This window comes from Varroa destructor, unplaced genomic scaffold (assembly GCF_002443255.2).
Source record: "Varroa destructor unplaced genomic scaffold, Vdes_3.0 BEIS01000001.1, whole genome shotgun sequence".
Lineage (NCBI taxonomy): Eukaryota > Metazoa > Arthropoda > Arachnida > Mesostigmata > Varroidae > Varroa > Varroa destructor.
This window is the reverse complement of record NW_019211454.1, coordinates 3611460-3623841: the sequence shown is the minus strand read 5'-3', so window position 1 is coordinate 3623841 and position 12382 is coordinate 3611460. Positions and strand designations below refer to the sequence as shown.

Here is a 12382-nt window from a genome sequence, read left to right as displayed (position 1 = left end):
GACCTTGAGCAGGAAATGCGGCAGAATATTTCGACGCTTATAACTTCAGAAACAAGTTACTTGTTACCCTTAGCTCGGCTAATTTGTTTAAATCTCATGCTACTACCATGCATGGAACAATAGATCCAGGATTAATCATCCTGTCACTATAAACTGATGACAGGTTACGGCGAGCAAGTCTGAGTACGATATATGGAAATGGAGAAAAAAAAAAAAGAATTAAACAGACACAGTTTACAATGGACTGCTATGCATCACGCAATTAAACTGATTGCGTTAGTAATAACCAAAGTGGCTACATAAGTTTTGTAACGAGAAAGAAATGTGTTACGTTTATATTTTTTATATTACAATTCCATCAAATAAGCACGATAACATTAAGTAACCAATGAGGCTAAATTATGCCACTTTTAAATTATACGTGCAGATTGCACGGGCTTATGACCGCAATCCAAAAAGGCTGACGCACTTCCAGTTGGATCCTCACAGGCGTATTTTTGTTGCTTGTTAAACAAACCTTTTACGCCGCGCAAGTCGCCTTTGAGCAAGTTTTCTACAGGGAACATGATGATATTATGAAGACTCTGCATGAGCGTCTTCATGAGTGAGGACACTTCACGTGCCACGATAGAGAATTTAATGAATGCCGCGCCTATATCGGGTTCACCTTCACGCGACATTGCATGGCTGCCCAGCTTTTCTAATGCTTTCGACAGGTATAGTTCGTTGTCGACATGTGTTGTACCTGTAAAAATATATTGAATAAAAATTACTGAAGTCATGTTGTAATATTTTTTTAGGACAATTATTTACTGAGTTTCCTGAAGCCATTGTTAGACTGGAGAGACATCTGGTCCATGCTTATTTCGTGGCTTACAAAAGGAGTACACTGAAATAGCTTTACTGTAAATCTGCTAGAAAAAGATTAGGCCGGACCCTAAGCCTCATCAAACCCACAGATATATACAAGCAATTTTAATACAACAAGCACAATAAGAAGCATGTTCTTCAATCATTTTCGCGGGGACGACGCTTTCCGCATATATAGTTGCCCGGCAGTTAGTTACCCATTGCCTTCCTATAAGGCTTACGAAGTTTAAATGGGTAGTATCACGAGTCGATTTCTGATTAATTAGCACAATGTTTTACTAGAGTCGAAGGAAACATTTCATTTATCTTACCGTGAATGCAGTGCTTTTGTGAAGGCTCCTCGTTACTGTCTCGTGCTGTTTCAAATCTCGTTTAAATTTTGCGTTCTGAACACTTTACTATACCCATCTAAAGTGGTTCGCAGGGAGAGGATTTTTTAAAATAATTTTTCAGTGGTATTTGCCGTATTCAGTGTTTTTTTTTTAAGATTTTTTTTTTTAGGAGTATATGCCACAGTTCCGATTTCAATGCTTGGCAAATACTTAAAAACATATTTATACACTTAATTGGTGTCTCCATTGAAAATTTCCTGTCGGGTTTGATGATAGAAGAATTCCGCGCTGCGTTTGCACCGAGGTCAATATCAAGCTGCTTTTTGACATAGCTAAACTAAAAATGACGCAGGAAACATTAGGAAATACTGGGGGACCATAACAGGACACCAAACTGGCTAATATTCCATACATTTGAAATTGAGAGAAAAATTAAAATTGAGCTGGTCGCTAATTTCATTGGTAAATCAACCATCGTCTTTTTGTAGAAACTGCATGTCCTGTTCACTGACGCGCTACTTCGCATGGAACGCGTATAACACGAATAAAGAAAATTCAGCTGCTAGCGTGATATCTAATCTTGACGAAACTGGGGTCAGAAGCTCTCATCTGTTTCCATTATATCCACGGAAGCTTTTAAATTTATTTTTCCTCAAAGTAGATCCAATAAAATATATCGAACGTGCATATTTGCAATATTGAAAACTAAAGAAAATAAGATTGTTTCTCGTTTTATGGCTGTATTTCCCTGACGGGTGATCGCATATTTGTGTGATCGCTTACCAGAATTATAAACGGCCTTAATGGCTTTCTTGAGTTTTGACAGGCCATCTCGATCGAAGTCCAGCGACTGCAAAGGAAAAAGCAAAACCTTTAGAGCTTGTAGAAGAACGATTTCATTTTATTTGCCAACTTTAAGGCTGACCTACTTTGCCCATAATGAAGATGTCGTGCCTCTAGGCCAAAGACAACCATATTACTATTTAGTGGAAGACAGGTTTCAAAGAAAGCCAGGTATAATGGTTTCAAACGACTTGGATAATCTGAAACGATGAGTACCGTACACTACAAATTCAAAATTCTCTAAAAGAGCGACGTATTAAAATTAAGCGCATGGGCTTAAAGAATGACGGGGGCATATGTACCTTACGATATGTAAATGGAAGCTCCCCTGGAGTGTGGCTTATAAAATCGCTCTATTACTAGATAGGCGAAGCGATGCTGAACTATTTCCTAAACGAAGCAAAAATCGAAGAATACCTCATGCTAAAACGTCGAAACGTTCAAAGAAAAGGCTACCGGAAAGAAGTCAATTGCTCCATTTAGAATAACGACTACTTTTATGGATGTATTTTAGACCGTCTTTACGTGCACTTTATCGGGACGCACGGTGCTTCGTGAAGATTCAAACGTCACAGAAAAGAAGTGCAATTGACCATTGTTTTTTTGAAACTGAATTATCGCTGATTCGCTAACGTTCCGAGTCGAGTTTGAGGGAACAATTTCGGAAACATACGAAGTAGAATAAGGCAGAGTAGTTCACAATAGAATGTAGGTAGAAAAAATAATACCCCTGCTAAAAGCGCGCTAGCGTGTAACAGCCAAATGTTAGAAAGAACATCACGTCCCTGTGGACCTCTAAATGGAAGAGTCTACGTCACGGTTTAACTAGCCTTTCAACCACACAGTTCCTGCAACTTACTTTCATATGCATGGTTACGTCATTGTTCTAATAAGAAATTACCGTGTTATACCTCTTTGCGGCCGACGATATGGAGACAAGGGCGGACGACGAAGCTGTATCGCTAATGATACAATATTTCTGGTTTTGATTATCACTGAGGCAGAAGCTTTACGATTACTTTCAACAACAACAATCAACGAGTTTCTCAGCCATTGTAAGACCAAACAGATACAACCCCTAGAGATGTATGCGTTAATAGACTGTATTAGACCTAATTAGACAGGACAACGAGGAAGTTAAAAAAGTTTGTAAACATATGAAAATGCACTGTTCGTTGATTCCAACTACCGGACAAGTGAACAGTGCTAAACGTACAACAGCAACAACTCTCTCACACGTGGGTAGTGGGATCCCAAAGGGGTGACGGCAGACAAATATATACGACCCATGGGGAATGCCCCTCAGCCTTAATGTAGCAACAATTTGATATTTTGTCACATCATCTCTGCTCCTTGTCAACTCATACGATGGATGATACACGTACCGTTGCGCAAAGTTTACCGTGAAATCAATGTGATTAGTATCAGTCAGAGAAACAGGGTAAAGGGTTCAACAATTCGTAGCGATAACACAATGACAGATATAGATCAGTCGGCTCTGAGCCTATTCTCAACCGCACCTTTTTGGAATATTAGTTTACAATGAAAAAATGAAACATTATTAGCAAATTGCTCAATAACGCTTAAAAGATTTACGCTGAAGGAACGCATACAAAACACGCATGAATTATGTCTTAAAAACGTAACGCCTATTGACCGTTCCTGACCTGCACGTAACAAGAAAATTTTTACCAAGCTGTCTTAGTCACGATATCCAGCAGCGATTTCCGTTACTGTCGAATTATCTCCTTATTCAATGCATCGAATATGTGTGGGCCGTAAGCGCCACGTCGACGTTATTCTTTTTACGGTATATATATCTCCCGCGCTTTTCTGTCCCATCATATTTCGCTTCCGGAAACACTCTTTCGCCTTCTTCAGCTCTGTATTGTTAGTCATGTCGTCACGATCGGTAGCGGCTACGACCAGTGACAAATGGACTGAACATGTTCATCGTCTATCGACTACCCATCTTGTCACGTCGTAAACTCAACATGGTTGCAGATGAAGAGAGAGTAACACTTTATACAGCATTAGCATAGCGAGACGAGTTTGATCAGAGACGTACAAATCGAAATTAGCTTAGGTAGATGACCGAGAGTGCTGCCATTGTGCGCAAATATTCATGTGATCGAACGCCTAGGTTAAGGTTCGATACCCTCATTTTATATCATTTTTCATAATCTTTCCTAGAGTTTGATAACAGTACGATTGATTAGATCGTTCTATGCCATTTTATAACACATTCTTCTGTAACGTAGACGTCCGATTTCTAATAGTGTACTACAAACATTTATGACATAGTTATCCAGTGAAAGACAAATGTTATAGGTATGTTCGTTAACGGCAATTCATCTTCATAGATAATTTGGACAAAATAACTCGGTAATAAAAAGCAAACGCAGGAGTGTAGCACGAGACGGAATGAACACGGTCTCCTAGCCGCCAATGCGACAAGCGTTTAGGCCATATCCATGAAGCGAGGCGATGGGAAATTTAATGGGAAGTGAGGTTTAAAAATTTTCTACAATAGACTTGAGACAACATTTAATCATTCGTTTTAATAGTGCAGGAAATTTTTTTCTGAAAATGTCCGATAGAATTTGCCAGACCACGTTCCTGTTTAGGGCCAAAGGATAATCGAGAGAAAAAATAACGAGCTTTATTACGTTACGCCATCGAACTAAAAAAATTGTCCTATTAATTATTTCCTATCTTAAAAACGATAATAGTCGAAAACCGTTCTGCCATATTCAGAACAGGCATATATGGCATAAGTATACATGAAAAACTAATAAAAGTGTTCAATACGCACTCAAGGTTCGAGTATAAGTGATCTCTCGAGCCTATACAGACGTTGTAGAATAATACACAATCTAATTATAGCGATTCTAGAATATGTACACAGTAACACTAAGTCTATGAGACGCCTCTACTTCTGTTATATCGTGCTGCTTTCACAATGGTCCTAATATAAATCAGAGATGACCATGACAAGATAAAGACTTGTCTCTTTGTATATTATAAATAATACCATTTGCTAATAGCAAATTACGCAGTATGTGAGCACTTTCTCTGGCCTTTTGCGATTACGTAGGTAGGTAATAAGTATAGTATTCCTGTACTTTGATAGAAAGATATTTCGATCGAAGCAGCCTATAGTCACATAAAGCAGACCTCCCACTAGGCAAATCTCACGTTGCTTTCATCACAACGCTTTAGGATCCTTTGATCTTCAGGATATCGCTAGCCAGACCGCCCTCGCTAACTGCTGTTCAGCTTCTCTCGTCGTCTCTACAAGGACCTGCGGCCTGATTCTATCTCCAGTTAGACCTTGATATGTTGCTATATATGAAACACTTCTAGTGTGAACAACGCATGCGTTTTTTCCATAAACAACTATTTGGATGTTGAATTTTCTTGTTTGGATCAAGACGTCAATTTCAAGAAACCTAGCCAGCTAACTTTGAACACTTGGCGCCCGCCAGAGCAATAAACATACCCGTAAACAAATGTGCTTCATTGTAGCCACCTCCGTGTTTTAACTGGCTGTTTGAGAAAGCTAAGCTTCTACGTATCCGCTATCCCGATCTCGATATATGTTCATGTGACGAAATCAAAACATAACGAATATGGCTTTTTTTCAATACTGCGTACCCCGAGCTTCCCTTAATTGCGTGCAAACTGAAAGCACGAGCAACATCGACCAAAGTGATAACATCTATTTCAAACTATTAAACTAACCTCTTAATGGTGTGCAAATTCAAAGTCCAGCAACATAGCACATCTATGTAGAAAATCTTCTCAGACTGCACTGCACTGCACTGCACACATTTTCATTGTGTATTATTTAGTCGAATGGGTACTGCCGTAGGCTAACAGTTGACACCAAGTACCGCATGAAAAAGGCAAATTTCCCAATCGTTTTTTCAATATAGGATGTTCATTGTTTTGCAAGATCTAATAGCGGATGCCTTCCTTAAAGAAATAACCCCTCATACCGTTACCATAGCAACCAATGACAACAACACGGTGCCCTTATTGCACAGTCATATCATAACAATTGCCTATTTAAGCAAAAATAACTAAACGCACACTGTTCACGCGAGAACGTTGTTGTATACTCAATGTTAGTCTCAGCCAATTTGGTTGTTCTTGGCGCTGTTCTTCAAAACAGCGCCCAAAGGTTATTCCTACCCAGGGACTGATAAACATTCGCTTAAGACATCACACAATAAGAGACATACTTCTAATTCTAATAGAAGCAACCGTGGCGACAATAGCGTACGTCACGTAGCGACTCCTCGCTGCCGAGCAGGCGACGCGGCCGACCCCACCTTTGCCATTCCGAGGTAGACGGCGGTGCCGACCATGACATGAACTTCACGCGACCATTCGTGAAACAACACATCATGGCGAGATGCATCACCGTCAGCACTCACGAATAAAAGCAGCAAATTACGTAACGGAAATAACCTCATTCGTCTTGTGTGATACATCAACAACACGAATGACATCGTTTTCACGATATTGGTATTTACGAGAACTGATTAGGCGGCTACTGCCGTTAGCAAGTTAGCATGGCCGTGCTAAACGAAAAAGCTTTTAGATTTAATAGGTTAAAGGAACCCGGAGCTGAACAAGGAAGACAAATTTCTAGCAGACTAGTGAAAAAGGACGTCCATCTGACAGTAATAGGCTATCTGTAGATCTGCAGCTCAGAAAAAAGTCAACAGACCCCTAACATTTGGCCTAAACGCAACGCAACCACGTAAGTAAAACGATTACAGTAGTAGCTATAGCGAAAAGGCGTGTGCCGGGAAAGGGTATTTTTGTTGCTTACAATAGCTTCGTTCTTTAGTCACACATTAAATTACATCGAACCCATGTTCCTGAACGTTGCCAATTATGTGTTTACATTAGGCGTTTAGGAAATATCCGGACACTTCTTGATAACTGTTTATCATTACCCTGAACGTGTTACTATCTAAATCATCACCTCTGACGATAGGTTGGCAAAATTTTACGAAACGTTTAGTTTATTAGCTGCTACAGCTTTCACGATGTTGTCACTGGACGAAGAAGCGGAGCAACAATGGAAAAATTCACCACTGAGATTCCCCTTAATGGAAACAAGTATTCTTTGCTCAATAGCAGTATCACTCGCACGAACTGACGGTTGCCACCAAACGAGTAGAAGGAAAAATGGGGATGACCAAAATTATTTTCAAATCAAGTAACTGACTCCTGTCTTTGTGGTACTCAGAAACGACAATGCGCCGCCAGCAATAAGCTTGAGACGGCGGGACTGGAGGTCGCTGGGCTATATCTTATTTCTGACTTGAAACAGATACGGGGCTGGGCGTCGGGGCATCCGAATAGGATGAAGAGCAGAAAGAGTCAAAAAATGTACGGGATTTGCCCACCGCACTGAAGCCACATGTACGTGTTGCGCACAGCTAAAGTAACGCTGTTGCCGCCGTGTTTACCGCCGGCAATAGTTACGGCAGCGATGGCAGTAGGGCAGGTCCACTAATGCTAACCCCGGTGGCATCCAGTGATTTGTAGGTATTACCGCGACAGAAAACACAGTTTTCGCATTGACAAAACTATGCCAGTACTTCGCTAGCCGTGCACGGAACGTCAATCCAAGAGACGGGTTATGCGATTGGAGAAGTGTATGGTGTGGGAATAAGCTGGGTTGTGGGGTGAAACCTTTCACTGTCCTATTACATATATGAAGCAAGTTTGTTTCTAATGGCACACCTTAATGGTGGGTACCATCACAGGAGTAGTAGAAGGGCTGATTATTCTGCAAGACTCCGCAATGCAGTCAGAGAAACGCGCCGAGAAACTCTATCAAACAAAATTTAAAGCCCTTGACACAGCCCACAGAAGGGCAAGCAGCGAAATTATCTTCCTATAATTAAGCAGAATCTCATGTAGATATTAAGTGCTATACAAAAAAAAACCAAAGGTAATTTTGTTCAAGAATGTACCTAATTAAAACATGAGAGTAATTCCACAATCTGTTTATTTCGTGCGTATGTGATCAATTCTGAAGCCGGACGATAGTTTTGATTTCTACATGCCTATAAGCTAAAGCCCGAAAGGCTTTGGTTTATGAAGGCAAAATGTAATTGGGTCGTTCTTTTATTTTATTTAAAACGACAACCGATTATAAGGAGGAATGATACTAATACAGCGTTTGTTATCGACAAGATTTTATGGTATTGAAGACGGTAGTCGTTCACATAAAAGGTGGCGCTATAAACCTATTCGTCGCTTTCAAAGAACCTACCAGTTTATGTTTCGACAATACTATACGCGTTTGGCGATCAATCAGCACTGCAGTCCTGAGCGATTTCGAAAACGGCTATCTCGAAGAGGCCCAATTTCAGTCATCAACATATCAAAAATTACATATTAACAATCGATACCGAACAAAGTAACCGTATGATGCAATACCGCTTGTTTACCTTATACATATAAATTTTTTGTGGGCCTGCGTGTGCGTGTCTTCTTTTTTAACATATAGTCAACGATACTCCATCTACTTCTAGATACGTCCACGAAAAACGAAAGGCTATTCTATGCATACATATATACATAGATAGGGAATAATACACTTAGCTCTCATCAGTGCTCAGGTTAGACGGTTCAAAAATTCATTGAAATAAGTAAAAGGGCGCTTTTACGCCTGGGTTGTTGAAACAAATATTAAGGACCGTTTTAAAGAAGATAGATAGTAGAAGATCGATGATAGATATTAGAAAAGATAGTAGAAGGAAATACTAATTATCGATTGGGTCACCTAAACGAACTACGACGGTTGGTCTTTACGAACCTACTTTTACATCTCCTTAACCCCTTTGTCGTTTTGACCTTTGCATATTTGCTACATTTGATCCGCTATTACCCCAAAATTTACATCCCCTGAAGTAGCGTCTTTTAGCAAATTTACAATTACCACCCACGGTTACTATTATCTGCGTATATTGTTATTGGCGAAAAAAGGGTGTTTTGAAGATTACTAATGAGCGGTTAAAGTCCAAAGTTAAAATTGTAATTGCGTTATTATTTCTTATATTAAGTAAATTTTATATCAAGTACAGCCTTGGGAACAAAGCGTAAGGAAAAATGCTGATTTAGATATGTACATGTATATAACATGAAAATTTTTCATCGTAGTAGACTTAAAAGTCCGCAGTTGCTCGGCAACCTACTTGCTCGCTGTTAATGAGACTCAAATAAGAACTAGTTAAACTAGCTTTACCTAATCAGCAAGGTGGGTAACTTAGTAAAACGGCTAATTAGAACCACGCTAGCAAGTTAGATACTTGTTGTACGCCTGAATGAAGGATGGTTAAATTCATCGAAGAAAACTCGACACGTTACGTCCTTTCTCTTCCGCTCCCCGAATTATTGATAGAGGAATGGAAAAGAATTAAGGAAACGCCTGAACAAAAAGCTTAAAAATAGTACAGAGTAATTGGAAATAAAATCGTATGTTTGTGTGGAATAAATAATCTATGAGCTCATATGAGTTCTTTCACGAGCGCAAACTGCGCCTGTAAATACTCTATTCTCTCGATGCGTTGTGATCAATCAGAGTGACCAATCTAGATCAACACACGAGAAAGGTACCGGACTCCTAACTTCGAGCGCACACAATTATTCGCTCCCAGACGCGGGACAGTGTCTCTATGGTGAACTAATAAAAGCCTACCAGTAGTCCTTAACGTAGCTCTCTTAAATGTACAACATGACGATATCTCCTGGTCACCCATCGTACAGGAAAAACGTTTTTTACATTTCTTCAAGCATTGACTAAGATGAACGTTCTTGATCTTTTTTTGCTTGTCAATTTATTCAACTTTATATATAAACGAAATAGCAGAACTGTTCACGGTCGTGTACAGGTTCGCACTGTTACGTCCAGACGTTAAAATATTACGCAACTTGCGACCCGGTTCCCTTACGGCCACAGCTTATAAACGGCCGTTTGCTTTACTTCATCACCATATTCCTAATTATTAAATTAGACTTATTCTAAGTTTCATTAACCCATGAGGCACCATTAGTTTACCGGGTATTTTTACGCTCTTTCCGTATCTCAAGTCGATGACCTCTAGTACACTGGGCTTACTTCTGGACTCTAATGCTTCAGTGCGTCTCTAAGAATCGAGTGTCGCAAGCCGAAGTTCTCCAACAACGACGGGTGGCACTCGTATAACGAGGACAAGATAAAAATTCTAGTTGATCTGCGTGTTCGATTTGTAATAGTTTGTATACATACATTCTAGTCGACTGGCCGAAAGCAATTAACAGAGCCAGACTCCTTGTCGAATCTGACTGAATATTTATTTCGAGCGTTCTCTCGAAGCCGATCCTGCCCCTGCGCTTTTTCGCCAAATGTACTTAAAGAGAAAACAACAGCCAACTATCGCTTCCCTCAGATTATCGGAGTGTCAAGATAGCCAAACGTGTGCACCCTTTGAATGCATCTCTCGGAATGTGTTACGCGACTGACTACGCAGAGGAACGCTCTGAAGCAGCCGTTTCTACTTCCGCCTATCTGTGGTCCAATAATCCCCTCTCCAGTCTGTAATATTTTCCCATGTGTTTCTTCACCAGTGACAGTGAAGCAGCACTAGGGTGATATACTACCTAGGAAAATCCAACAAAATGAAATGACGCTTCGTTTTTACCATTCGTTAGCGCGTAAACTTTATGTTTCGTATTAATTATCAGCGAAAAAATACTAGCGTTATGGTCGATTAATTCACACCAAGACAATCGGACCGACCTCCTCGAGATTGGCGACCGTCTGTCGGCAGTCGTTGATCTTGTTGACGAACTGCGAGGTCGTTGGGCTATTATGATCATCGAGCGTCTCGGCCACAAACTCCTCGACGGTCATCTGCATCTTGACGTCTGTTGCTGCTGGATGGCGGCCGAAGCCGCTCGCGTCGTAGCCAATGCGTTACAATCGTGATGAACACAGATTTCTATCCACTCAAAACACACGCGCACTATACACACACACACACACACAACACTAACACAATGACGACGACGACGACAACAACAAAGATTTGCTCGCTAACGATTTGGCTACGCCTTAATAGCAGGACTACAAAATGGTGTTATTTGTTCCTTACGAAGACTCCTGGCTGTTGTCGTCGTGCTCCAATACCTGTGTTCTCGTTGTGGCGCGTTCGATTCGAGCGCATCGGACGAGACAAAACGCAGAAAGGGAAGAGCACTTTTCGACTACGCTTGGAGCCTTCTGTATTTGTCGTTGTTTGCGGATAATCGCCGATAGCTAGTTTCGGGCAATCGTTAGTTCCTTCTTTTTCGCCGGGTTTAGTCTGTCGAATGCACTACTACTTCTCATTTACCCGTTGTCTACTATAGACAGCGAACAACTACAAACATAGTCCGTAAGAACTCACGGACGAGGGCGCGGTGCCCAGCAAACTCTCTGGAAGCACTCACTGAACGGGTGGCAGCAACAATCTAGCAGCTGGAGCAACAGTAGCGCCCGTAGATGCGGAACGGCAAAAATCACAAATACGAACTCACTCTAAGACGGACAGAGGCATACCACCGCTGGTAGGTGCTGCAAATATACGCTAACTACGACACAGGCAGATGGTCAATTTAACCAACAAGTCGACGATGCATTGAATAACCACAACTACTATTACCCACTGAACAACGCATGCAAGTACGCGCCACTGTTGGTTGTCTCGAACGTCGGTATCGTTGTCCTATGACGGTCGTACCGTGAACATCATCAGAGTCAGATGCACAAGACAGGAGGATAAAGCCCAGACCATTCTAGTATCACAGACCCGCTCGGGGATTCGGTTTTTTTCTACCCATGAGCACTAGTAACAGTGATATAGGGTAGCTGTGGCTCTCGTACAGAAGCAAACGGGCGGTCAGGCAGCTTTATTATGATACATACAGCCCACTTCGACTGCTACTGCCACCGGTCTGTAATTGGTTGGGTCTTTGCTTTGCTGCTTGAAATGTGAGCGAGCGCCTGTGTGAGTCGTTTTGTCTGTTGCGTGCGTGTCTATATAGTATCAACCGATTTGGCGGGTGCCAAGCAGCACGCACGCAGGCAGGCAGGCAGGCAAGCAAGCTCTAGCAGTCTCTAGCTTTTGCCTATTTTGTTGCTGGTCGAGCTTCTCTTCTCCTCTAAAGCTCGACCAACATCACAATACAAACACCATACACCAACTGAGCTAGATGGGGCTGCTGTTGCTGCAAAACGAACAACCGCTCTACCGCTGACTAGATTCCCGTCATGACCGATGTTGCTC

General features: G+C 41.2%; 1 protein-coding gene across 4 annotated transcripts in view; it reads right to left on the bottom strand.

Moving 5' to 3' along the window:
* The window catches only part of Asap (ArfGAP domain of ASAP), a 27811-nt gene extending 15429 nt beyond the window's left edge, over positions 1 to 12382 (bottom strand). Inside the window, exons 1-4 of one of the 4 annotated variants that reach the window (XM_086978130.1) lie at positions 7045 to 7059; positions 5790 to 5920; positions 1986 to 2052; positions 518 to 745 (exon numbers count right to left, since the gene is read on the bottom strand). In XM_086978130.1, coding sequence (XP_086834256.1) covers positions 518 to 680 — 163 coding nt within the window. In that variant the 5' untranslated portion in view covers positions 681 to 745; positions 1986 to 2052; positions 5790 to 5920; positions 7045 to 7059. Of the gene's footprint in view, positions 1 to 517; positions 746 to 1985; positions 2053 to 5789; positions 6973 to 7044; positions 7060 to 10854 lie in introns of those variants that run through there. The other 3 variants (XM_022789004.2, XM_022789005.2, XM_086978128.1) reach the window with 3 other exon arrangements.